Raw genomic sequence first — 27,958 nt, 5'->3', positions numbered from 1 at the left:
AAAACACGAAGGCCAAGGAAGGAGTGAGGCATGGTTCTAGACTGAGTGAGACTTCAGAGATCAGGACAGCAAGGGCAGCCGAGGCAGGACCAGGGTGAAAGGTGACGTACTGTGCTTTCGGAACCTTTCTATTTGTATGAAATTACCATAGCACAGGTTGACTTTTGTTCAAAAACTTTTATTTACTATAAAGACAAAACACCAAAATAGGTACAAATACTATAAAATTGGTTCAAAGGGGTAAAAATTTTAATTAAAATATCTCGATATATTTAAAATAACAAAGGATACATTTAAGCCAAATTTTAACCCAGAGGTTTTTTTTTTTTGTAGCATTTGCTTACATAGTAAGGTGCTAATAGGAGTTAGCCCTTAAGCCCTGGAAATCTTAGGAATCACAGTCACACAGCACATAGAATTTCATTGTGAGAGTGAACTTTGGTAAAAGAAAAATCTATAGGAACCTGAGGTAGTAGAAATGGAACAAACAGCAGTAGACGTTATTTACAACTTGAGTACCAAATAACATTAAAAACACAAAAATAATTACACAATACAATTTTCAGTCCAGCTTTGATCCAAAGAAAATAAGAATATTATATCACATTTGCATCGAAAACAAAACACCACAATTACCAGCAAGCTGAGGGAACTGCAGACAAACTCAAACACAGTGGGTCTTGACTTCTGGGGACAGTCCGAGTTTGCAGTGTGCTGGGTATGTTGATCTACACAGTTAACACTGATTAGCTGAGGTTCCTCAGTTTACATCTCTGTCAGACACAGGGCAGCCTGACTAGTGATCTTCCAGTACACAAAACGGCAAGAGTGCGTCCTTTAAAGCTTGCACACGAGAGACTTGGAAACGATCTTATTAGAATTGTGAAAATTCTAAGTAGTCAAAAAGTAAAAAGGACAAGAAAAAGTCAAGTACAACACAGTTAGCATTGCCAGACTTCACATTTCTGTATTGTTTTTAACTCTTCAAATACTGCCAATCTTCCAAAACAAAGGAATGTCGAATTTCACTGAGAAACGCACTGACCAAGACTGCCTCTGAAGATTCTCTGCAATATATCCCTGTAAACTTATCTTGGAATTTATTTTGCTTCCGATTTGTGCTGTACATTTCAAATGTACTATGTACATATATAGCTTATTTAGTTTATCCTGAGTCTTTGAGAATAACCAATTCTATTTCACACTGGCTTCTGAAGAGTTAAAACTTAACATCTCAAAGTTACATTTAATAGCTAATCAGTACTTGATTTAAAAGACACAAAGACGAAAGGGCTGCCATTTTCCTTCAGGACGCCATGCATCTGACTTTGACTCAACGCTAAGACAAATTCAACAGTTGTGCAACGTCCAGGAATTAGCTCCCTTTCCTCTCTGAATGTTTTCCTAAATGCAAGGCAAATTTACTGTTTGTTTAAGAACATTACTGACTGGCAGATGAGTGGAAGACTTTATCAGCCAGGTCTAGTATGAAAACACGATGCACGGCAGAAGGAAAACAGCAGTCATGTTACAATCAGTGGGGGTGGATGGTGGATGGTCACAAGAGGAAGATTTAAACGGTGTGAATTTCCTACGGGCTGGCAAAATAATGCGAAACGACTCACCGAACTTTCAGACAAGCTTGCTCTGCCTTGTGAGCTGCACCCGAGACCAGCTGACTCTGAAGTGAGTTCATACTTAACTCACACAGTAAGGACAGAGACTGACTCGATGTAGCCAGTGTTCCATTACATGCCAATGAGGAAGAAAACCGAACTCTTGCAACAGACACAGATTTAACAAGCTACTTTCACACTTATTTCTATGTATTTTTTTTTTTTTCTGGTTTGAAGAGATCACCTTTCCCTGAATATTAAACACAAATGAAGGTGAAATGAAAATACAGAACCATATTTTCCAAAACACGAAATGAACGGGCCAACAGTAAAACGCACAATGGACCACAATCGACCAGGAGTTTTTTTTTTGTTTTTTGTTTTTTTAAAAAAAGGTCAGTTGTGGGTCATAAAGAAGTTATTAACGTTTAAAAATACAAGTATTTACTGCTACTTACAGCAAACCTGACCTAAAAGAGGCAGACACTGATTTTTATTTTCTTTATAGCCAGTGACAAAAAGGAAACCAAATGGAATTGTAGAACCCCCTGCTGTGATCACTAGATGAAATGGAAGAAGTGACACATTAAAATAGATCCTGAGCCCTCAGCTGCTAATATTGCTGAAAAAGTGCTCCAAAAATAAGTTTATGCTTCTGTTATTTAATCATGCAAACTCCATCGCTTTCCTGTTCACCTAGAGCCAGTCCTGTGAAAGGCACGGTTTACAGTTCCTGCGTAAGTTGTGGACTTTTGCATCTTGAGCTTAGGTACAGGTCATGATTTGTCAATCACATACTTAGGTACGGGTTCCCCACTGGCCTCAATTCTAGCTGTCCAGCGGTGTGAGGGCCAGCAGATTATCAACGTGGTTGCCCACAAGTTCTCTTTCTCTTTCCTTGTCGTGTGTACATCCTGTCTCCAGTACAGCTGATCTGAACAACTGACTACCACGTAGTACGGAAGACGGGGTGCTTCAGCAGCTCTCTTGATGGGGGCCTGTCCTGAGGTTGAAGTTCTAAACAGCGCAGCGCCACGTCGCGCAGGCCTGGGGACAGATGGGATGGGATGGACGGAGCAGTGGTTGCACTAGCGATCTGCGGGAGACAAAACCAGAGCACTGAGCTTCCATGACAGCTCTGCCTAGAACACGGACGTGAAGCTTACAGACTCCCAGCTGTACCTACGTGGTGTATGTAGTTGAGTTTTTCTTCAGTGTTGGACAAATCTTAATTCTTAGTATCGAACACTAGAAACCACTAAGTTTAATAGGCTGTCTCTTTTCTTTTGATAAGGTCTCAGCACAGGCTGATGGCTTGGATCTTTCTGCCTCCACCGCCAGGGTACTTCAAGTACACGTGTGTGCCACCATGCCTGGATAGTAGCTGACTATCCTATATACAGCTAAAGGATGAATCTAAATTTAAACCTACCTACTTACTCTTAATCACAAGAAAACTCTCCATTTTCCCTCACCTTAGCAAACCCATGAATGCTTATTAAAAATACAAATTGATAAAAGAGAGGGGGAAAAACACCTCAAAAGTCGGTGGATCACATACCTGTGACCCCACATCTATCAGGAGGCACCGAGTGGGCGCACATACATCTCACATACCATCAGGCAAAACAAAAACAGCATCCCTTCCACCTCCCCAAGTGTCACCACTCACTGCTCTTGTTATCCTTCACAGGGAGGAAGAAGGGCAAACGTGTCTGTTGACACCTGAGCTAGCCCGGGCAAACATGTCTGTTGACACCTGAGCTAGCCCAGGCTTTTAAGTACTCTAGCCACAGTGCAACGCCTGACCCTGAGTTTGACGACACGGAGTAAATTCCCTACAGGGAACGCAGATGAGTCAAAAGCAGTGCGCTTAAGCTGGGCTGTGGTGGAGCACACCTTTAATCCTAGCACTCAGGAGGCAGAGGCAGGTGGATTCTCTGTGTTTAAGGCTAGCCAGAACTATATAAAGACTCTGTCTCAACCCCCCATCCCCCACCCAAACAAAGCAAAACTGGGGGAGCAGACTAGGGAGCTGGCTCAGTGGGTAAGATGCTTGTTGTACAAGCCCGATGACTGGCCTGAGTTTGGATCCCCTGAACCCATGTAAAAAAGCAGACATGAGGATGATGCCTGTAGGCTTAGTAGTCCTGAACTGGGGTGAGAGGCAGGAGAACCCCCTAGGATAGATGTTCGTATTCCTGGGGTATGCAGTGCAGTGACCAATAAAAGAACCCCACCACAAACAGGATGGAGAGGTCCTGTTATTGCTGTGTCATGGTGCGCGCACACCCTCTCATCCAAACACATACACACGTACACCATTTACAAAAATCAGTAAATAAGTGTAGTTTTAAAATGAGCAGATAGATGTCAGCACCATCTATCACTCTGGTCCCAGAGAATCTGACTTCCTCTTGTAGCCTCTGCAGACACTTTTCATGCATGTAGCACACAGACATACATGCACCCAAAATGGGCCAAAACACCCATACACGTAAAACAAAACAAAACAAAAAAACAACCACAAAAAAGTTGGGCAGGGACAACCCATTAAGAATTTGTCTTCTGTCAATTTTAGCACAAAAAAGCAATTGTCACATCATAATCACCTTAAATATCAAGGCAAGATGATTGGAGTGTTTTTCTGCGTTCCACGGTGGTTTTGCACAGGCCATTTCTATAATAGCGCAGCCAACACTCCATACATCACAGCTCCTACCATACTGCTGACCTCTTAGTACCTGAAAAAAGGAGAGTTAATTAGGAAATAGGACCTGCTTAAAAGAGGGAGAGATCTAGTTTTTATGTGCTAAGTTCAGAGCAAACAGCGGTACAGATCACACAGACAGCCCGTGAAACAGTCCCGCAACAACAGAGACAACTTGAAATCTCATGAACAAGCTTAATGTTCATGTGGCACAAAGATAAACAGGATTCCAAAGCAGCCCTCTCCTCTTGAACAGTGAGGCAAGAAACAAGTCGTCACTGCACTGAACGCGAAGAGCTGTGAGCTCAGGACCGGCCACATGCGGAAGCACATACTGTGTTCATGTCGACACACAGGGCCGGCTCCGTGGTTTGCCTCCCTTCAGAAGCGAGAGGTAAACCTTTGCATCTTTCTACCGTGCACACTTTTGTTTTACTACAACAAACTATTACTATTACTACATACTAAGTGTGCTTTATATATTTATTTATTTTTTTAAAGACTTATTTATTTTGTATATAGTGTTCTGCCTGCATGTACATCTGCATGCCAGAAGAGGGCACCAGATCTCATTAAAGATGGCTGTGAGCCACCATGTGGTTGCTGGGAATTGAACTCATGACCTCTGGAAGAGCAGTCAGTGTTCTTAACCTCTGAGCCATCTCTCCAGCCCCATATAAGTGTGTTTTAACTATTACAAACTAACTCCACGATTCGGTGTTAAATGTGTATTAATTGTGTTCAAGCCTTTAAGCAAATCTATGAACACTTGTCTTTTATAATTTTGTTAAGGCAGAAGTGGGAAGGCTGAGAGTCCGGGTCTGAAATGCAGGGTACTATTAAGAACTAACTTATAGGGCCCTGGGCTTCCAACAAGTGCATATTGGACCCTACTGTGAAATAACCTGGCCCAGTGCTGTCACACAGAACTCTGCAATGCTGCCTTCGTCACACTTGAAGCCACGTCTCACCTCGGGCGCCATAAACGCAATTGTCCCCAGTAACTGTCCCTGGAACTCTCCTGCGCCGGTTCCTTTTGATGCCAACCTGGCAGCAGCTCCAAAGTCTGCGATCCTCAGCCGCTGCCCTGTGCTGTCGATGAGCAGATTGGCACCTGTCAACAGAGACAGCAGATGACCTCACATGTTAAAGTCAGGTAAGGACACCTTAGAGCCTCAGGAAGTCCCGCTGATGAACCAAGACAGTGTGGGTACAAGCCACAGCCTCTGAGAAAGCTGCTCCTGTGCTCCTTGGTGCTGAAGGCACACTCGGGCTCTCTAGTGTGGGTCTGACCTAAAGCTTCAGAAGGAAATTCTGAAGGTCAAAGTCATATGGCGTGTGGAGATAAAGGAATAAACATAAAGACCTTTTAAAGTAAGGATTAAGACCCTGAAATGCTGACTTGGCAAAAGCCTATCCAGAAATCAAATTTTGGTGCAATTTACATTTCAAGACAAAGTCTTGTTGACATATACTAGCATAGGCCAATTTATGTTTTTTTCATAATCACAGTTTAATAAAAGTTAATATTACAACAGCACTTCAGTACATTGTCAAGTACGGAAGAGATTCACAGGAGAAAATCCAAGTTGCCTTTAATAAATACAATCTAAACTCCCAAGACCTGACAGGATTTTCTTAAGTTTGTGATACACCATTTATCTAAGAAAACTCCAGGACAGGGATCTATTGGGAATACATTGTAAAGCCAAGATGGAGGGGTAGGACACTTCCTGTCAAGTCACAGCCTTTCTTGTATTGAACACAATGTTCTACCCAACAAGAGGGTGGATTGACTGTGTTGAATCTTTTTTTTTTTTTTTTAAATTTGAGGCAGAGTTTCTCTTATAGTCCTGGCTATCCTGGACTTACTTTGTAGACCTGGCTGGCCTCGAACTCACAGATCTGCCTGCCTCTGCCTCCCAAGTGCTGGGATTACAGGTGTGCCCCACCCCACTGGCCTGAGTGGAATCTTAAGGGTCCTTTTAGTTTTAATAATCACAGGGTTATTCAATCTCAAACATAAACGCTTGTGTTATATACCAATGGTCAAGTTTAAAAATGACGTTTGTTTTCTTGCTGTCACTAGAAAACGATCAGGATTCTTACCTTTGACGTCTCTGTGAATGATCTGGTTTTCATGGAGATACGAAAGGCCACGGAGTAGCTGCTCGGTATAGTTAATGACGACTGACTCCTTGAAAGCTCCGTATTTACTCAAGAGATGAGCCACAGATCCTCCTGAAAGGCAAACAGAATTGTGGACCTGGCCAGAACTACACTTGTTTATCAGTGTAAGAAACTGTAGTTTCTTAAGCTTACAACATGAGCTCACATAAAACTTTAAAACTCATCTCCTGCATCATCTCAAAACTGTCAATTAGGGAAACTTTTTATAGAACCTTCAAGAAACCAACTTCCTACAGGGCCAAGATTTCAGAAAGCATTAAAAGTTATAATTTTAGATTGAACTATTTCTGCAATGTAGATTGTGCTCCTTTTTAAAAAAAAATCAACAGTGTATAAATTTTTAGTTACGTAAACAACACTGATGTGTTACTTAGCAGAAAGTGAAAGAGAAGAGGAGGAGTCAGAAGGCAGCTAGGCATTAAATACCATGTGCTAGTTCTGATGGGACACGTCACAGACACAATGAACCTCACTTATAAACACAAGAGCCAAGCTATCTGTTTAGTATAGTCTCATGGAAAACAACAGGCAGGGGACGTAAGAACTCCTGGGTGTCACTGGAGACAGCGCAGTAGGCAGAGTGCTTGCTGCATGTATGTAGACTGAGTTCAATCTCTGGAACTCACGTTTTTTGAAAAACCCAGGCATGGTGGTGTGTGGCCGTAGCCTCAGTATGGACCGGCCAACTTTTCCTAAGTGATGAGTGTCAGGCTCAGGGAGACCTTGTCTCAACAAACAAGGGCGGAGAGACGGAGGTAGCACACCATCTCAGACCTCAGAAACACCGCATGCGTGTGGGCACACGTCCACAGTAGCAAGCACAGGCAATTGTAAACTAGAAATGCACTCTTGTGTCACACGAGAACATAAATAGTTGGCTAAATAACCTAGCTGTGAATTCAGTCTATATTCAAGAGGACAAGGTTTAATTTTGTGCCTCAGTGTGGTTTTATCTGTGGTAAAAATTTCAAATTATAAAAAAAAATTCAAATTGTATGTTAATTTATCTAGTTCTGTTTGTTTGTTTGAGACAGATTCTCAACTATTACAGCACAGGCTGGGCTTGGACTCACCATCCTTCTGCCTCAGCCTGTTGAGTGCTGACGGCAGGCATGTACCTTGCTCAGTAACTTTATTTTTATATTGTCAGAAACATTTCTTAGGGGCTAGAGAAATGGCTCAGGGGTTAAGAGCAGTGTCTGCTCTTCTGGAGGTCCTGAGTTCAATGCCCAGTAACCACATGGTGGCTCACAACCATCTGTAATGTGATCTGATGCCCTCTGCTGGCATGCAGGTGTATATGCACACAGAGCTCTCATATATACATAAAATAAATAAATACATCTTTAAAAAAAAAGAGAGAAAGATTTCTTAAATCTATACAATTAGTGATGATTCTCCAGAAAAATAGGGAAGATATACAAGCTGGGTTTGAAAAAAAATAGATTCTTATAACCAAGCAACAAAAACCTTTTTTTTTTTTTTTTTTTTTTTGGTTTTCCAAGACAAGGTTTGTGTGTGTAGCCTTGGCTATTCTGGACTCACTTTGTAGACCAGGCTGGCCTCGAACTCACATGACCCATCTGCCTCTGCCTCCTGAGTGCTGGGATTAAAGGCGTGCGCCACCATGCCCGGCCCAAAAAAATCACTCTTAAGCTAGGTTCCTGGGCTGGGGAATAAAAATAGCCCAGTGGTAGAGTACCTGCCCAGCATGTGCAACATTCTGTGTTCAATTCCAAGTATAACCAAATGAGCCAGCAAGATGGAACAATTTTAATGTCTACTAGATTCAGAACACAGACAAAATACTTTTGTGTCTCCCTGTTCATCAGGAGCAGCTTATTTCTAGAGACCTCAAAGCATCTATCTATAAATGAAGTGCCCGGTGACTGTGCTTGGGTAGAGGAAAGTCAGGGCTGTGGAGTCACTCCTGCTGTAAAGCGGACGTACCCGCCATCCACTCAATAAAGAGGTTGTAGTTGCTTTTCTCGCAGGTGGCGCCCAGCATCCTGATGATGTTTGGATGGTTCAGGCAGCCCATCATTCTGATCTCTTCCCTCAGCGCTTCCACCACCTCCTCCTGCTCAGAAGATGTGTTTCTGACGTAAGTCACCTGTGTTAATAAGCATGTCAACAAGATTTTGAGTTGTTGGGTTTTTTGTTTGTTTGTTTGTTTGTTTGTTTTTTTTTTTGATGTTCTGGGTTTTCGAAACAATCTGTCTAAAATGGACAAACCCAAACCATCTCACATATTGGCAGCCAATGAATGGCACTTATCCTCATGGAGGCAGTATGCCTCACAAAAACAACAGGCCAATAGAGAAACACAAGTCGGGGAACTTTCACACAACAAGAATACAGCTTAAGGAGATGCAGAACATCAGAAAGAAAGAAAAAAAAAAAAAAAAAAAGACAAAAGGGGAGAGTATTGTGGCCAAGACTGTAACAGTAAAGAAACAGTCACAATGAGAAAAGCCAATTACAGAGGAACAAGCAATATGACTTTAAACAGAAAGTCATTATTTTTGCATCCTGGTAAGTACGCTCCTCGTAGAAGGCAAAAAGCACAGAGTACGAGAGGTCATCAAAACTGGCACAGGTCAGGGATGACCAACCATCTCTGGCCGACTTCATACTGTGTCTTCAAATGACCAGCTTCATAAAACCCAGAATTCATGTTTGTGCCATTTTTAGCAGCATCTACTTTGAGTCGGGAGCTTTTAAGACCCGTCGAGGGTGATGGCACACTCCTGTAACCCTAACACTCTGGAAGTGGGGGGCAAGAAGGCCCCAACACCGAAGCACCACGACACCGGCATCAACTCCTGTGTCTTCATAGCCGCACATGCGTCGTTTCGCAATTTGAACAGTTTCAGCCTGTGATCCCGATACTAACCTGTTTAACCGCCATTAAAGTTCCAGTCCCCACATCTTGTGCTTGGTAACAAGAAGAAAACGCTCCAAGGCCTATCTGCTGGCCTTTCAGCCATTCGCTGTCCTCTCTGTAAGGTTGTTTTGCTTTGGTATGTCCTGGTAGAGTTTCTGGTGTCTGCATATTACATAAAAACAATGATTTTACTGTTAAGGGCATAAGATCCTGTAAGACTAGTCGGAGAAAAGACTATGGTAATTCCCAAACCGCCCATCATTTGACCTCTGACAAATTCATGGACACTGGTGGTTAGTTCGTTGGCTTGGTTTGGTTTTTCGAGACAGCGTTTCTCTGTGTAGCCTTGGCTGTCCTGGACTCACATTGTAGACCAGGCTGGCCTCGAACTCACAGGGATCCACCTGCCTCTGCCTCCCGAGTGCTGGGATTAAAGGCCTGTGCCACCACCGCCCGGCTCATGGACACTGTTAACCACCAGTATCAAGTGTGTGGGTGACAATTGGTTCGGAACCGGCCGGAAGTATCTCTGAGATAGGCTGAGTATTGCTATGGCAATGACTCACAATTATTACCACATACTTAACTTATACACGGAAAACCCTCACAGTCAGCTCATCCCAAAAGCACCGCTTCTAGAAGATTCTAACATGTCCCAAGGAGACTGTAAGACCTTGAAGACTCTATACTCACATCCTGCTGGATGATGATAATATCTTCTCCGTTCTCGACCTGTAGCTGAGGAACTACGGGGAGGGCATCTTGAGATGCTGACATTGCCATGGCAATTGCTAAAGCTTCTTCTTCTTCCGCTTCCATCTTTTCTTTGCACTTTTGATTATGGCTGACGTCATCTTTGTAGGTGTCATCGTTTTCTGCCCTTTCGGGAGAGAGGACAGCAACTTCGGACTTAAAAGTGACTGTTGTGTCACTTGACGGCATAGAGGCTTCAAGAAGGTCCTCGATGCTGGAATTGAGCTCAGTGTTGACATCCAGTCTGCACTTGTCCTCCACAGGGGTGAACACTGTCTCGTCACTGGGTATGACGGCGTTACCACTGTTGCTGCCACTGCCGAGGCTGTCATCACACTTGGAAGCACTGTTCAGATCAAGCGTCATGCTGTTTCTTGAGGTGTCCCCTAGTTTGCTTGTACTACCCGGGACGGGACGAGATGGCTTTGGCCTGTGTATGTTACTGGAGGGCAGGGGTCTTGACTGAGTGAAGACTGGGGAGAGTTTATCTGAGTCTCTGTTTTCAGAGCAGGTCCTCTGGAACTGTAGAGAAAACTTGCGTTGTGTTTGAGGAGATGCAGAAGGTATTTTGCAGGGAACAAATGCCTGAGGTCTATGCTTAGAAACATCTGTTACAGAGCCAGCTGGGACAGACGGGGCAGACGAGCAAGGGGTCGATGCTGCTGGAAACATTAACTGGGGGTGAGACAAAGGGGAGGAGTTCAAACACTGACTGTGGGGTCTGCCTTTTGTTTGAACCATTGGCTTTGGTTGTTCTGTCGCGGCTGGACTAGGAAGTCCTACAGACATGACAGCCAGTCTGTCAGAAACATCCTCCGAACTGGCGCTCAGTCTCGCAGCACATAATCCTTTTCCAGTCTTCTCTAAATGGACTGTGTGCTCAAGGGAACTGTTCTCTGGAGAGCTGGCAGGGGCCAACGCCTGCAGGAAGCCGTCCTGTTGGCTGTCCGAAGGGTCTTCCACACCCAGCTGGATGACCTCAGCAATTTCAACCTCATCTGCAATGGCTATCAAACGCCGGCGCATCCTGGGGAAGTGAGTGGAGCCAGAAGCCGTCACCATTGTCAAGAGCTTGGAAAACACGGTGGGCACTGCGGTCACCATCCTTGCAGAACTCAGATATATCCTTCGAGAGAGTTTGCCAACCATCGAGTGGGAATTGTCAATGGACTGCAAGGCGAAGGTCAGCAGGGACAGCAGCTTCTTATACCTGAAGGCAAACCAAAACAAAGCACCTCCAATTACTAGACAAGTTCAAAGTACTGAAAAAAATGGGCACTTTTTTAAGAAAAGGTAACTTATAGCCTGCCCTTGTACACAAAACCCACTTTGGCATGAAGCGTTTGTAACTGTTTAGCTGAGCAGCCTTGCCTCTGTGATAATCAAATACTCAGGTGTTGTTAGTGCACCACTTGGGGCGCATGCGAACAAGAAGGAAGAGGAGGGTGCTGATTTCCACCAGGAAACTGACCTGACTTCAACAGGCTCAGCTTGTGAGACGTCGGTACTGACGATATGAGGGTAAAATTCAGCAGGAAACTCCAGCAGTAGTCTGTCTATGAGACAAAGGCGGCCCAGGAGTTCTTGCCAGTTGTTTGACTCGGCTTGATTTCCAAGAATACAACTTAAGACATAGTCAATACCACCAACACCAATGGATCCTACAGGAGTAAAATAAATGGGAAAATAGCGTTGTAAAACTCTAAAACAAACACGATTAAATAATAGGAAGGCCTAGAACAATGTTCTGGATTTTATCAGTCTTAAGGACTTCTCTTAGATTAACTCATATTTTTAACACAGCTGTGTGAATCAATTTATAAAATTACTTCAATACTTTATAACAGTCCTATGATAACTGTTAGGTCAAGGAAAACAATAAAATTGTTTTTTTCTAATTATAATTTATTCAGATTACATCCCGATTGTTATCATCTCACTTGCATCTTCCCGTTTCCCCCTCCCCCACCACATGACCACAGCCTATCAGGTCTCATCCTCTGAGTGCCCACCAGGCCTCCCCACCAAGGGGAAGTGATCAAATTGGGGGCACCAGAGTTCATGTCAGAGGCAGTACCCGCTCTTGCTACAATCGTGGAGAATGAGCTGTCCATTGGCTCAATCAAGAATTGGGGGACAGAAGGACCGAGAGGGTCCAGGAGCTCCACAAGGAGACCATCAAGGCTGGTGCATCTGGACCCATGGGGCCTGCACCAACTGCTGCACCAACCAAGGCCAATGCATGTGGTAAGCCACATTAACTTTAAATTAGAAGTTATTACCAGCTTTGAGTATTTCTCTACCGACTGCCAACTCTCCTGCTTGGCCCTTGCAGAGCTCCAACAGTGTTGATATGGACAGCTGACTCGTGCGGCTACAAAGAAAGGAAAGCCACCTTAATTCCAGATATAGATGACCTGCAGGTGCCATGGATCTTTCTACAGTACTTCTTATGTTTTCGACCATTTAAGCAAGTACCCAGGGCAAACAGTGCAGAGTTCCAGGAAGTGGCCTGCACATACACAAACTCTACAAAACTAACTTATGACTCGGAAAGAGTGGCATGAGTGGGGACGCTCTGAGTAGAGCGGCGGCAGAGGCGAAGACGGAGAAGGTGGGTGCCCAACAGCGTCTTATTATAAGTGAGAGTGTACTGCTGGGTCCACAGCTCTAAGAGTCACGGCCTGCGCTCACCTTTCCTGTCACCGCTCCTCATTTCTGTAAGTTTTGAAGACTACTGTGGGTAGATATGAAACTTACATGCCAGTTAAAACCTCTTATAGTGTAATAGTAACAGTCCGTTAAATGAAAGATGATGGAAACAGGGTTCTTTTCTGATCCATAGGGGGCAGAGGAAAGTATACTGATGAATGACGTAAGTTTACTCCTTACGGTTATATATGCCACTTATATATGCCACTTAGCGTCCTTGTCAGTGGGACTTCAGATTAGGAATGCTGCAATCATCACACCAGACACGGGGGTCCATGCGGTTTGTTAACTCCTCTTTTACCTGCCATTGGGGTCTCTCTCCCTAGTCCTTACAAGCCTTAAGTCCTATGTTTTCACTTCAGAACTCACGTTACCAAAGCACTTTGCAGAGGCTCACTAACACATAAGTGTCATATTCTAAGTGTGAGGCGCGGTGCCTAGTGTTTTATAGTACGGCCCTTACCTATTGGCATCTGCGCACTTGACGAGGATGGTGTCTACAACCGGCCGGAGGAGCCTCTGAAGTTTGATTCTTTCTGCCAGACTGTGGCAAGGAGTATATACCAGCATGGCTCGCAGTGTTTTCTGGGGGGAAAGAAACCCTGAAGGTCAGTTTAACGACCTTCAAACCGCATCAGAGATAATGACCTAGGCTGACGTAATCGGAGGAGACATAAGCAGTAACGGGACTGGGTGACCACGGCAGTGCAAACCAAAGCAGCGGTGAGTGGCTTAAACTGATGTGGCCTCTGGTCTCTACTATCTGCCCTGTGTCCACATGCCCTTGGCTACTCCCTCCTCAGCAAGCGCAGTTACAGCTCTCATCGTGAGCGCTTCTGAGGTCACTGAACTCTGACCTAAACTTGTATTCAAAGCCATTCATGTTTCTTAAAGAAGATTCCCTAGGCCCAACTGTTAGAGTTTTGATTTAGGAAAAAAAGACTGCGAGAGGCAGCTTAGAGGCCGAGGTCTAAACACATCGGCAGGACATCATGCCAGTGTCAATGACACCTGTCACCAAACACGACAGCGCTGGGCTTGGTTCCAAGAATGCACACAGGAGGAACTGGCTGGTCTGTCAGTGGCCCTCTGATTTCTACACTCACACACTATCCCTCTTTCTCCTTTTTCTGTCTTATAATTTAAGAATTTCCCTGAAGGCAGGGAGTCTAAGGTGGGGATGAGTCTGGGCTCTAGCAGTCCCCTGGCAGTGCCTGAGGACACGCTTTCTCAGGACAGAGAGGCAGTGAGGGTTTAATACTGGTAGCTGTGCAGTGGTTAGAAGCCACAGCGCTAAACATCCTATAGTGACACTACCTCTGGTGTCCCCTCCCCTAGTCACAACAGGGCTGAGATTAAGATGAATTCTCCAAACGGAAAAGGTCAAACTAGTTTGCAAACTCAGCTTCTTGTAGCGCCTGTCCAGGAGGACAAGCCGGAATGGGAGGCTGAGGCAAACGGCACTGACAGCACATGACACTGTTGGTGCCCACTGTCAGCTTGGCACATCCTGGAGTCACACAGGGCCTCTGGGCCCACGATGTGGTCTGTAAGCAGGTATGTGGGACGTGAGCCATGCACTAGGGCAGACACGCTTGTACCCCCTGCTTCTTGACAGGATGCAATGCGGCCAGCTCCCAGAGGTCTCCGCCACAGTGACTTCTCTGCCACGATGGACTAATCTGGAACTGCGAGCCAGAACAAGCCCTTCCCTCCTTAAGTTTCTATTGCCGGTGTATTTTATCAGTGACCGGAAAGAAACTGAGACATCATGGGGCCATTTTCTGTAAAAGGCTTCTGAACTTTCTCACAATGTTTACCGAAGCCAAGAACAAATCTGATTAGAAATAAATACTCACTAATGTTTCCTGACGTTAAAACCAACCAACCAAACAAACAAACAAAAAAGGAAATTTTCTAATCCCACTGTTAACTGGTTTTTTGCTTCTCGAGACAGGATTTTACATCTCCTCCAGGCTAGCCTTGTACTCCCTACGTGGGTGAAGACCTTAAGTCCTGGCTCTCTATCTTCCTCCTTTCAAGTGCTGGGTTTATGCCATGGCATCACCATACAAGCCATCAGAAATATTAATTTGGTCATGTGTGATGTATTCATTCAAGAAAACACATGAATATCAAGACATTACTACTAGAGAGCAGAAAAATGCAAAAGAAATTATGAGTGTATTAAAGTCAGTAAAACTATGTGGACAGATAAAATGGAATACTGCAATTCCTTAGGACTATGGAATAAAAAATTTTGGATTTTCTAAAGTGAATTAAGGTAAAGAAGCTTTTTGTTTGTTTGTTTGTTTGTTTTGGGGAGGGCAGGGAGGCTTTTTCGAGAAAGGGTTCCTCTGTGTAGTCTTGGCTGTTCTGGACTTGCTTTGTACCCCAGGCTGGCCTCAAACTCACAGAGATCTGCCTGCCTCTGCCTCCCGAGTGCTGGGATTAAAGGCATGCACCACCATGCCTGGCTGATTTACTGTTTCTTAAAGTTGATACCTATTAAAGACCAAAGAGGGCTGAGAGATGGCTCAGAGGTTAAGAGCAAAGTGTGCTCTTCCAGAGTTCCTGAGTTCAATTCCCAGCAACCACATGGTGGCTCACATCCACCTGTAATGTGAAATGATGCCCTCTTCTGGCATGCAGGTGTACATGCAGGCAGAGCACTGTACACATAATAAATCAATCTTAAAAACAAAAAAACTCCACAAAAGGCCAAAGAAAGAAAACCCATAAAATATGGTTCAGTACTTACTAAAGCAGCAACGTACACTTTGTAGACAGGGTCAGCACAGACTATAGATAAGATGCTGCAGCACGCCTCCACCACGTCCCCTGAGATGCTGGCCTGGGACGACCCACTGGAGGCTCCAGCACTCAAGCTGCCTCCACTGCCGCCTCCAGAATTTCCAGTGCTCTCCCCATTGGCCAGCAGCAGGGCCCCGCTGACATCGTGGGAAAGACGCCTGAGGGCCATCTCTCTTACATTCCAGTTTCTAGAAAATAAGCAGCCAACGAGTTCCATTCCAAACACCTGTGTGGAACAAAAACAGCGTGGTGAAAAACAAACCATCCTACGGCGTGAATTAAGAACAGTTTCTGATGATTAACTAAACACTGGCCACTTCTCAATTATTTATTTATTTCGGTTTTTGAGACAGGACTTCTCTGTGTAACAGCGCTGGGTGTCCTGGAACTCGCTCTGTAGTCTAGGCTGGCCTCGATCTCACGGAGCCTGCCTTTGGCTCCCAAGTGCTAGGAGTAAAGGCGTGCAACACCACTGCCCGGCACTTTTCAATTCTTTAGTACATCTGATAGATAGTTGGGACTGTCAACCTTTTTTTCTAACCAAAAAATTTTTCATGATACATACTTATTCTTGTTGTGGCTGCATGGGTGTACATGTGTATGTGTGGAGGGCAGGGATCAACCTCAGATGTGGTCCCAGTTTTTGTTTTTTTTCTGGGATGAGGTCTTCCGTGAGGCTCAGCAGTTAGGCTGGCCTAGCTGGCCACTGAGCTCCGTGTGCCCACCTTTGCACAGGCGGGCTTGCACGCATGTCAACACACCCAGCTATCTATAGGATACGGGGGCATCACACTCAGCCTCCTGTGCTTAAAAGGCAAAGAGCTGACCAGCAGAGTCATCTGCCTGGCTCCTTGACTGTCAAGTTCATGGGATGTAGAAACTTCTGCGGGTGTCTTTTGAGGACTTTCTGTATTATGTTAATCGAGGCAGTGGACCCACTCTAAATGTGCTCAGCACCACCTCATGGGCTGAGTGAAGAGGAGAAACAAGCTGGGCTCACCCGCTTGGCTTCCTGTCTGGATGCACTGTGACCAGCCAAGCGGGGATCCTGCTGAGGTACTAACGCTGAACAGCTAGCGCCTAGTAAACTTGAGGGTAAACTCCTATAACTGGACTTTTATGCCTAAAAACACTAAAACCTGGCTGGGCGGTGGTGGTGCACACCTCTAGTCCCAGCACTTGGGAGGCAGCAGCAGGTAGATCCTCTGTGAGTTCGAGGCCAGCCGGGCCTACAAAGTGAGTTGTAGGACAGCCAAGGCTACACAGAGGAACCCCGTCTCCAGAAACCAAAACCAGACAAACCAAATAAAACAATGACGACAAAACACTAAAACCCAGAAACGAAAGACTATAAAGAACTCCGTATTTACGCTTTATTAAGATAGTTTATAGAGGGCTGGAGAGTTGGCTCAGAGGTTAAGAACACTATCTACACTTCCAGAGGTCCTGAGTTCAATTCCCAGCAACCACATAGTGGCTCACGACTACCTATGAGATCTAATGCCCTCTTGAGCACTGTATACATAATAAATAAATAAAGCTTTAAAAAAATAGTTTATAGAGAAGGAAACTAGAACACAATTCTTTTAAAAAGCAAGGCAATTTAAGAACACCACCAGCTAAGAGAGTTTAAAATTGGGATACTTTTCTTTTCTTTTTTTGGGGGGGGATACTTTTCTTAAGAGATGAAAGCCAAGGAAATTTATGTGAATTTTGACCTGCACTAAATGTTAAGCAGGTGGGACCGAAGAGAGAGGTGAGATGAAAAGAAGAGAGTGCTTTATTTAAATGAGCAAAGGACAGTTAATGTGTGTGTTTTTACGACCCTCAGCCCCAGGCCCCAAAGCCTCCTCTACAGAAGGAAGACAGTAAATGGTATTGACGCCATGGGTCGATTAGCGAAAAGTAAGCTTAATGTCTGGGTTAATGTATGTGGAAATTTCTAAATATTAGAGATAAAGTAACAGACATTTGGGAAACACAAGTCATGAGGTGTTTACATGTGTTCTGTTACAAAGGAACTCCAAGGACAAGCAACCAGCAAGGGTGCCATAAGCTCCCTGCACAGTTTTAGTTTTAATCCACCTTACATGACACCCTAAGATATAAGCAAAAGACAGCCAAAGATGGCATCAGAGAACGGCAACTGACAGCTCAGAATTAACCCAGCACTCTGAGATCCCAAAGGAGAGGGCCTCTGCAGGATGCCGTTCACGAATCAGACAGAAGAATTAAGGTGAGCCTATAAGTTCCGTGGATTTTTAAGGCTGCAGAACATGGGTCACAGGGAACTATTTACCTGAATCCACGGCTCAGCTAGGTCTTTGTAAGCAGGAGGGATCTGCTGAGTCCCGTAGTGAGTAAGGTTAAAGTTGCTTTCTTGGTTCCTTCGCTGTGATCCAGCCACGGGCTGCGGTGATGCTGGCTGCTGCACAGCTCGCAGGGAGGCGGGGGAATCCACCGGGCTTGACAGCTCGTGGCTAAAATGAAAATAATAACAAAACTTACTGCAAAATATTAAAAGCTGTTTTTTGTTTGTTTGTTTGTTTTGTTTTTGGTGGGGCAAGACTGCACTGTAGCTCAGGCTAGCCTTGAACTCACGATCCTCTTGTCTTGGGCCCCTAAGAGCTAGGACTATAGGTGTGTGCCACTAAGAGAGGGCAGACAACATTGTTTAGATTTTTTTTGTTAAGCACACACAAATCAGTAATTCAGAATTCCTACCTGTAGAAGTCATGGGATCTCCATTTAGATCTACAAAGGGGACATATTAAAGGCTCTCTATTTCTTCTACATTCTTCTGCCCCTGAAAAATATGAAGAAAAGAAAAATCACAAAAATGCAAATGCTTAACATTAAGCATTTCTAAGTCCTGAGTATTCATAATGGTTAATGCAAGAGCCTTGCACAGCTTGACAGGACATAAGTCTTAAAGCTGGCCAACGCAGCAGAGCAAATTATCCCAATGCCTATACCTATGCAATGTTACTTTTACCACTTATGATAACATCGCTGGGCTTGCCTTCCTGCAAAGCATTCTGCCCCACTGGAGTCTCTGGCTAGCCTTTTAGACTCACCCTCTGGAAAGCCCACCTGGGTCTTCCACCCTTCCCGTCCGCGTGTGCAGCTTCTGGGCTGGGAGTCTTTACATCTGTGTTCCTTCCATTTCTACTGGCACCACCCTATACACACTGCAATGTTCGGTCTACACAGCTCTGAAGCCCCAGTGTGTTGACAACTTTTCATGGGGCTTGAGCAGGACTTTCTTCTGCTCTCGCCAGACTCCCCTCAAGCCATACTGAAATCCTAAACAAAGCAGCGAGCCAAGCATAGCTGGGCTGAGCACGGGGCCAGGAGGAGCCACCTACAGATGGACATGCAGTGGTGGTGGAGCTTGTTCCTGCAGCCGTCTTCACACACGGTCAGGCTCTCCTCATCCAGCATGCCCAACAGGCAGATGGGACACATCTGCTCCTCTTCGTCCTTGATGCTGAGAGGGAAGAGAGCAGAACGCTGAGCCCCGGAGTGCAGGAGCCTTCTCTGGGTAGGCACACGCTAGCCAGACATCCTTGTTAGAGAGCACCCTGTGGTACCGCGGGGTAGCTGTATCTCCTACTGACACTCAGGAACTGGATTCACAGATTGCGGGTGTGAGTTAGGTTGTCCCTAATGTCAGTGTTCAGTGCAGATGCTGCAACCCAGGAAAGAAAGAATGCTTGTGTCCCTGAAATGATCCCCCTGCCCCAGAACTGGGAGGATAGTGTGTGTGCCCAGCCATGGACACATCATGGAGGCACAATGTTCCACTGACTTGATAGATTTTATATAGAGAGAGCCTGCTCACCAATGATGCAGATTGTAAGAAGTCATTATAAACATTTTTGCATACACTTATTTTATACTTCAGAAGTCAAGTTGCAGCAATGCAGAACAGGGAGGAACAAACTGCAAAGTGATCAGATCAATACGTGGCCTGATTTTATAAATAGAGTTTTATGGGAAATGGCCATATCCGTTCATTTTCATATCATTAATGGCTTCTTGAGCTTACAAGGGCAGGCCTGAACAGTCATAACACAGACCTAGTGGCCTGTAAACATGTGAGGAAAAACAAGTCACCTATAATAACATATACTATTATTGACCGTTATAATTTTGCCTTAATATTTATATACCCATAATAATTTTATTTAAAAATTGGCACAGAGCAATATAACCCAATTAAGATTTCACTTAAAACATTTTCCATATCAATCAATAGTCTTTAAAGGTGTAATTTAAATGGTTACATGACATATTCATAACATGGCTACTTTTGGGCAGGTATAGGGCCCTACTGTGCATCCCAAGTTGGCCTGGAACTTGCCACTCGGCGCAAAGGGCCTCAAACTCCCCATCATTCTCTCTCAGAGAATGCCTGGGTTATGTGCACATGTCACCATGTCTGGCTACAATGTGGGTACACCTTACTCATTCATTTGTTGCTAGCTATTTAAAATTGTTCCTAAACCTTCACTACATGATGCTGAGAAACGGCCACACACAAAGCATACTGAAGGGGACACATTTCTCATTTCTCGAGCACACTGGTTTTGGCTAGTGCAGGTTCTAGAGCAGGGGATTAAATGTTTCCGAAAGCCAGGGGCCACCTCTCAAGAACAGGCCATTCCAGTACCAAGCTCCTTTAAGTATGTAAGCAAAACCTGGTGCTTTCTTCTTTATATATACACACACACACACACACACACACACACACACACACACACACACTGAGGTAATGGGTTTCACGCTGACATCTGCACACACTGTGCTCTGTCCTCACTCATCCCTCTTCCCTCCCCTACACACAGATGCACACGCACGCACACAGATGCGCACACACACACTATGAGGTAATGGGTTTCATCACTCCGGCATGTCTACCCACTATGCTCTGTCCTCACTCATCCTCTTCCTGCCCCTACAGGTGCGCACGCGCACACACATACACACACACACACACAGATGCACATGTGCACACACACAGATATGCACACACACTATGAGGTAATGGGTTTTACTCCACCATCTGCACATACTATGCTCTGTCCTCACTCATCCTCCTCCCCCTTCCACACAGATACACACACACACACACAAACTATGAGGTAATGGGTTTCACTCTGTTATCTCCAGACACTATTCTCTATCCTCACTCACCCTCCCCCCCCCCCCGCCCCCCACACTCGCACACACACACACACACACACACACACACTATGAGGTAATGAGTTTCGTCACTCCGGCATCTGTGCACACTACGCTCTGCCTCACTCATCCCGCTCCCACCTTTCTCCTTTCCACCCAGTTTTCTTTCTTTCTTTCTTATTAAGCATTTTTCAAAATGTTACTGGGTTGACTGACATGTGTTCCCACCTCTTTAAATTTGTGAATCTTTTGTGACTATTTCCTTTATGCAGTTTATCTGCACACTGACCGTCTAGGGACATCTTTGCCCTTTTGGTTTTTAGAAGTGTTTCATGTACTTTTAATTTGTTTTAATTTTTTTGTTGAATTTTTATTGCATGTATATGAGTGCTGTGTGTGTGTGTGTATGTGTGTGTGTGTGTACGTACACCACATGCGTGCCTGGTGCCTGGCGTCAGACCCCCTGGAATCAGAGCTATCATGGATGGTTGTGAGCTGCCATGTGTAAGCTGGGAACTGAGCCTGGGTCCTCTGGAACAGCAGCCCACTGCTGGGCCACGTCTCCTGACTCTACCCTTTTTCTGTTCTTTTGAAATACCACTTGAAATCTTTATAAAATTAGATCCCCAGATGAATCTCCATTAGGTTTTCCTTAAAAATATCTGAGTACAGGAACAAAAACATACACAGTGCATTACAGCATGACAATTAAGCTTTTGTGCCTACCCCGCTGATACACCAATGATCTGGGAACCTCAAATCCTGTCCCATAGTAAGAAGGTGACTTGCTCACCTTAGGAACTTCTGACTTAAGCTTTGGCTAACCAGCTTTAAACAGTTATTCTCTTTCTCCAACACAAAGCAGAAGGTAAGTTTGGTTTCGGAAAGCTTGATAAGGAAAGACCAACTCCATCACCCTGGGATAGAAATCAGGATCCCCACATCCTGGCCATGCTATTTCTGAAACGAGTCGCAGCACCTGCTCCAGCTCCAGCCATGTCTGAGCAAGCCAGACGGTCTTTAGCTTCACAAATAACACAAAACACTCTAGGATTCTAAAGTCAATCTGCTGACAACAGACTCAGAAACATTCATACATCTGTGTGTACACTCTGGGCCGTCAGCACCGCCTCCTGATGCTTTGCTAATTCTGAGGCGGATACGATACTTAAGAGACTGTGATGGGATGGAGACGATGGGATGAGGATGTGACCTAACACAGCCTGAGCTTCTCAAAGCAGGGTGCCGAGGAACGCGGATGCCTGTCTCCTTTCTGCAGTGACTGGGCCACCGCATTTTTACCTCGAACAGGTATGGTCTCCATGTAACACTAGAGACTTGAAAACACCCACACTTATTATTTTAGGCTGCATTATGTATCCTTCAGAGCTTGTCTTTGTCATGTTTCCAGCACGAGTTTGTAAAACATCATAGACTTTAAGTAGTAACCGTGAGTCAGGGCCACCGCACCTAACGACAACTGACCGGCCTACTTAACGAGAACATGTTTCTCTTCTCCCAGGGGAGGGTCCTCTGCAAACATCTATGAACGAAGAACTAAAGAACTATATTCAGATCCGGGGGCTGGAGAGATGGCTCAGAGGTTAAGAGGAGCAGCTGGTAGAGTTCAATTCCCAGCAACCACATGGTGGCTCACACAACCATCTATAATGGGATCTGGTGCCCTCTGCTGGCTGAAGGTGTTACATGCAGGCGGAACACTATATATAATAAATAAGTAAATCTTAAAAAGAAAGAAAAATCTGGTATTTGAAAATGGCTTTGGGAAACACTTTTGTCTTGTATATAATTTATTTATAAAAGAATAACAGATGTTTCCTTCTACTTTACACTGTCTTAGCTTCACTGTCTGTAGGACAGTGATAAAATCAACCTAGCAAAGGAATAGAATGAAATAACGCTATTAGGGGCGGGGCTAACGGAATGTCTGACATGGCAAATTCTTTATTTATACCCACCACCTGCTTTCTCACAAGAATGGGCATTACGTCAATTCCTAATACGTCACTTCTAATGCCACGGTGTGGAGAACAAAATGTCTCCAAGTGACCCTTAACAGCCTTTACCTTTGGCTTGAAAAATAAAAAGCCGAGTCAATAATTTTATCATTGCATAGCAATTTAGTTAAGTAAGGTCTAAAAATTGTTCCTAAAATTAAGACATAACACGAGATCGAAGCTCAGCTTTGTGGCGAGTACCAACCTGTTTTCTGAACTAGATGTGGACGTGCTAGATGATGACAATGTGTGAGAATTTGACATGCGTGAGACAAACTTCTGGATGGTGTTCCGAGAAGGAGCTTTGATTCTTGAGCTACGCCTACTGTGGTATTTCTGGAACAAACTCTCAACCTAACGTTGGAGAAAGACAGTGTCAATGATATTGGTGCCACAATTATGCACATGAAGAGGTGAATTTATTCATCTTTATTTGCATACGTTTGCATAAAGCTGATTTAAGAACTTCAAACAAACAAAAAATGCAATTTACTAAGGGCAGTGATTTTTTTTTTTTTAATGCAGCAAGCCAGAGTTTACTGCCTGTTACAGTTTAGGAAGAAGAAAACCCAAGCCATTTATCACGCCAAATCCCCAAAGAACCTTTGAAGGTGCCAGATAACTCTTACGTAGCTTTGCATGCCCAACATGGTCACCGTCTACTTAAATTCAGCGCTCTTGGAAAAATTTCAACATGCGCTGTACAAATCTGTTGCCAATTTAGCCCTAGAGTTGCATATTAAAAAAAAAATTACCTCAAAGTTTTTTAAAGTTTTTCTCCATAACATCGGGTCGGAGGGCTCCAGCTGAAACACACGGAGCATAACGAACAACAGGTGGATGCAGAACACTCCGCGGCCGCAGCTGCAGTTCTGGGGAACAGAAAGGACACCCGCGGGTTAACGATGTCTAGCCTGCTCTGGCGTCTCTAAGTTGGTTTTATTATTAAGCTTTCTACTGATATTCCTCATTATTCTCCCATGTAAAGACACAGGTATTTCCACGCCCTGATTCTATTTCAACGAATGTACTCAATAGATTAAATTTATTTTACTCAAGGTATTAAGTTATGGTAAAAACATCATATGAGGCCTGGATGCATCTTTAAGCTCACTTTAATTTACTAAACAGAACTAACTCATCCCAGGCAAGGGCCTTATAAAACGGAGAGCCAGGCGCAAACATGCCTGTAATTTTAGTACTTGCAAAGCTGAGACACGGGAGGATCACTGTGAATTCAGGTCAGGCCGAGGCCACAGAGTGAATCTGGAGCAAGCTAGGTGGCATACTAAGGCCCTGCTGTAAAACAAAAACAAAAACAAAAACAAAACAAAAAACACCAAAGGGAAGACCAAAAGAAACCTATGTCTGGGGCTGAAGTAACACATGGGTAGTCAACAGGAAGCTGTGCATTCAACTTCTAAACACACACACACACACACACACACACACACACACACACACACACACGATGTAATAGTACACAGACTTAAAAATGTACCATATACTAATAAGATATAAGACAGTGCTCAGTATTACCTGTGGCCCAATAAACACGCGGTATTTATTGTCGGGACTGTCTCCTCCAATGAGAAATGAGTTGGGCCCTATCTGCTGCAGGAGGTACAGCCTGGCTCTCATCACTTTGTTCACGCGGCGGGTCGTCTCCTCTGGGCTGTACGGTGAGAAGCCATCTGGTGACGGGGCTCTCCGGGGCGGTGTGATCCTGCCGCTCTGAAACTTTACAACATTGGTTGTTGTTTTGTTGTTTTGTTTTTTTTTTTTTTAATTAGGTAAATGTCTCACTTCTTGATAAGACATTAACATTCAAAAACAGAAAGTCATATGGCGGATTATATTCCCAGAAAAAAAATTTCATGTGGGAAGTGTAACAGAGAGCAAAATGGAGTTATCTGACATATTGATTTTAGAAGGACTCACAGAATGTCAGTCATTCCTAGAAGTCATGATGATTCTTTGCCTGAGAGACAATTAGATGGTCATCTTACAAACTCCTCCATAAACTTGGCTCTTCTAGAGAACCAGGTAAATCAGAATTAAAGGCATAAAACGTGACCACCTTAAGCATGTCCACCAAACGCCACGTCCAGGGGTAAATGTAGACTGGACATGCAGTCTCCGGGCTTGTGGCTCTCTCGGTTGCGTTCACAAATACTGCCACGGAGTCCTCCCCAGCCACACTGCTAAGAGTCCTCCTTCAAAACTCCCTGCTGCAGGTCGACCAAAACCTTCTGAGGTCACAAACTCGCCACACCACTCATTTCTTGTCATCAACGCCCAGTAGGAATTTCAGTTGGTGGAGACGCCTGAATTGAACACTCAAGACAGAATAGACCAAAACCTTGTGGCGGTGTGTACAGTGTGCAGCTGCTGTGACAAACAGTGTGACAGGTTCCCACCACTAGGTATGAACTCAAGAGAAGTCAAAACATACCCACACACAACTGGGTAAACAGAATGCTATATTCAGTCGCACAGAAGAATATTCAACACTTGAAAATGGAGCACTGATGCATGCTGTGACAAGACCAAAGTCAAAGGTGCCTGCCATAAAATACTATCCATAAAAGGCAAATAGATAGACAAAATAGGCCAGTGATTGCCTCCGGCTAATGAAGAAGCTGCTGTTAACAGGGAAACTGCAGATAACAATTGACTCAGGCGAAGAACCATCCCATGCATTGGACAGCTGTCAAAACCTGGAGTTTCAGGAAGCTGACTTAGCAACATCCAGCCAGCTTTTTATAGGCTGAACACAAAGCAACGTGAAGCAATTGTTGGACTGGCTATGGTGAGCCTTTGCCATACTGGGGTGTGTGTGATAGGCACACCTTAGTTACGTAACAAATAGGCTGTCTGTCTGTGATTGGTTAAAGCTCAGATTTCCAAGTACAGAAACAACTTCCAGCTAATGGTGTCTACCTTGGCCTTACTGCGCTTTTAGAGCAGGGTGGTTGGGGAGGCGGCGCAGGCAGACAGGATTCTGTTCATATACGTCAGGGTGCTCCTTCCTTGGTGCCTCGTGAAACCAAGAGGTGAATGGGGGCTTGAGAAGAGCTTATGTGCCAGAAGGTAGACTGAGACCGCCCCGATGGCTTTTGCTTTGCAAATGAAACAGTACACGAGTAGAGAAGCAGCCATGAGTGGAGAAGCAGCCATGAGTGGAGAAGCAGCCTTGCCTTGAGCAGAGGCCGTCAGGAGCAGGGACAAGCTCCTGTCCGCAATGCTCAAGTGTTATGAGTTAGTTACAGTTACAGCGCTAGCAATACAAGTGCACGTTGGATGGATGGATGTGCTTTAGCGACCGTGAGGGAAACCTAACATTTCCTTGCACTCGCGGCCACTCATTCACCAACTCTTCACATGTGTAGTCTTTTTTTTTTTTTTTTTTTTGCTGTCTTATTTCTTTTATGTCTGATTTAATATAAAAAGGTATATTTGGTCTGCTGTGATATGTGTTGAGTAAAAGTAGACATATTAAAAAAAGAATCTGGCTACCAAAGGAAGGAGTATTTTGAGAGCCTTTGCATAAAATTATGCCTGTTTTCTACAACAGTATATGTGCCCATCACACCCAAAGCTCAAAGCTCAAACAGCAGGCCCTACTTTCTTTTAGATCTATTTACTTATTTTATGTGTGTAGGAGTTTACCTACATGCATGTGTACTGTGTATGTGCAATGTCCAGGAAACCAGAAGAGGGCACCAGACTCCCCTGCACTGGGGTTACGTGCAGTTGGGAGCCACCTTGTGGGCATTGGGGAGAGCAGCAAGTGCTCTGAGCTGCTGAGCTGGCTCTCCATTCTTTCAATTAATAATTTTGTTCCATGCAAACAGCATGACTAGCTCATCTTGCAATTCCAACACTTGCACAGGTGTTTTCCTTGAGACGGTGAGCATACTTTAATGTATGGCAGAAGGTGCTTCACGCAAATGTCCCATGTTACCGAGCATCACAGAATAAAGATTTAATAATTGGTGAAATTCAAAAAACGTAATTTCTATCTCTTTGACAAAGGTATTCTTAAATCAGTGTAGCCCTTTCTTTCATAAATAGTATATAGCAACGAAGGACACAAATTCTCTAAGGTAGAGTAATGCGCGGGGCGGGAGATATGAAGATGCCATAACAAAACTGATTATTCACACAAGTGAATACAGGCAAACAGAGGGGAGACCACAGTGCTGATGCCGTAGCCTAGTGTTAAGTGGGGTGAGCGCACCAGCACCTCCACAGTCACTGGTGTACAGAGTAGGCAGGCTGAGACGTACTGGGTTTAGTACAGAGCTAGCTCTGACCTGACAGACCCCACGAAGCCTCTCATGGGTCCGCTTTGAAAACTGCTGCTCTGTGGCACAGTGTGCTGAGTTGAAAAATGACCGATAGGAACCAACTGGGTTCAAATCTTAACTTACAGGCACTGGGGAGACCCGTTTCCGTCTCACTCCTGGGGATTCCGGCTTTGTTGAGCGCCCTGACGGGGAGCTGCCGGGTGACGGGCTGCGCCGGCCTTTGGGGGCTGGTGAAGAGGAGCTCGCTTGGCCCTCTCCTTGAGGCTCAGCTGACAAGTTATTCATTTCAGATCCATCTCCCTTAATAGGGATCGGTTTTACCACCTGAAGAGAAAAGAGTTTAATATTTTGATTACTTGAAAATATACAAGAAGTACACTAGAACATCATAGAGTGGAAAATGAATTTGGGTAATTATACTATATTAATTACTGCAAATATATCCGGTAATAGGTCCCATTTTATTTGGTATTACTTTGTCACTAGTGTTGGGAGACTATTTTTACTTACACAAATGTCATTATTTTGTGTTTATACTGATTAAGGTTACCCCACCTAATTATAGAAAAACTACTAGTTGTTTTTTATTGCATTCTTTAGCTGATTTAATATTCAGAATCAACTAGAAATGCAAAAAGATTGGCATTTCAAGAATTATTCAATAAAGCTGAAGATCTTTTCCTTTGTATTTATTTGGAAAATATGTAGGCCATAAAAAATATAACAATGGGTATTAATTAAAGTAGTCAAATACAGTT

At 44.4% G+C, this 27,958-nt stretch overlaps 1 protein-coding gene across 1 annotated transcript in view; it reads right to left on the bottom strand.

The window, feature by feature from the left end:
* Nucleotides 1–2,547: 2,547 nt before the first annotated feature.
* Nucleotides 2,548–27,958, bottom strand: part of Map3k1 (mitogen-activated protein kinase kinase kinase 1) — a 78,978-nt gene continuing 53,567 nt past the window's right edge. The window contains exons 5-22 of the mRNA XM_051172264.1: nucleotides 27,324–27,524; nucleotides 24,427–24,627; nucleotides 23,643–23,759; nucleotides 23,093–23,241; nucleotides 19,051–19,172; nucleotides 18,407–18,488; nucleotides 17,982–18,162; nucleotides 15,630–15,908; nucleotides 13,332–13,453; nucleotides 12,439–12,530; nucleotides 11,628–11,817; nucleotides 10,097–11,366; nucleotides 9,413–9,565; nucleotides 8,467–8,629; nucleotides 6,436–6,567; nucleotides 5,298–5,440; nucleotides 4,229–4,360; nucleotides 2,548–2,712 (exon numbers count right to left, since the gene is read on the bottom strand). Coding sequence (XP_051028221.1) covers nucleotides 2,563–2,712; nucleotides 4,229–4,360; nucleotides 5,298–5,440; nucleotides 6,436–6,567; nucleotides 8,467–8,629; nucleotides 9,413–9,565; nucleotides 10,097–11,366; nucleotides 11,628–11,817; nucleotides 12,439–12,530; nucleotides 13,332–13,453; nucleotides 15,630–15,908; nucleotides 17,982–18,162; nucleotides 18,407–18,488; nucleotides 19,051–19,172; nucleotides 23,093–23,241; nucleotides 23,643–23,759; nucleotides 24,427–24,627; nucleotides 27,324–27,524 — 3,879 coding nt within the window. The 3' untranslated portion in view covers nucleotides 2,548–2,562. The remainder of the gene's footprint in view (nucleotides 2,713–4,228; nucleotides 4,361–5,297; nucleotides 5,441–6,435; nucleotides 6,568–8,466; nucleotides 8,630–9,412; nucleotides 9,566–10,096; nucleotides 11,367–11,627; nucleotides 11,818–12,438; nucleotides 12,531–13,331; nucleotides 13,454–15,629; nucleotides 15,909–17,981; nucleotides 18,163–18,406; nucleotides 18,489–19,050; nucleotides 19,173–23,092; nucleotides 23,242–23,642; nucleotides 23,760–24,426; nucleotides 24,628–27,323; nucleotides 27,525–27,958) is intronic.

The sequence above is a fragment of the Acomys russatus genome, chromosome 30 (genome assembly GCF_903995435.1).
Source record: "Acomys russatus chromosome 30, mAcoRus1.1, whole genome shotgun sequence".
NCBI lineage: Eukaryota > Metazoa > Chordata > Mammalia > Rodentia > Muridae > Acomys > Acomys russatus.
The sequence above is the reverse complement of the archived record's forward strand: the minus strand, read 5'-3'. Positions and strand labels throughout refer to the sequence as shown.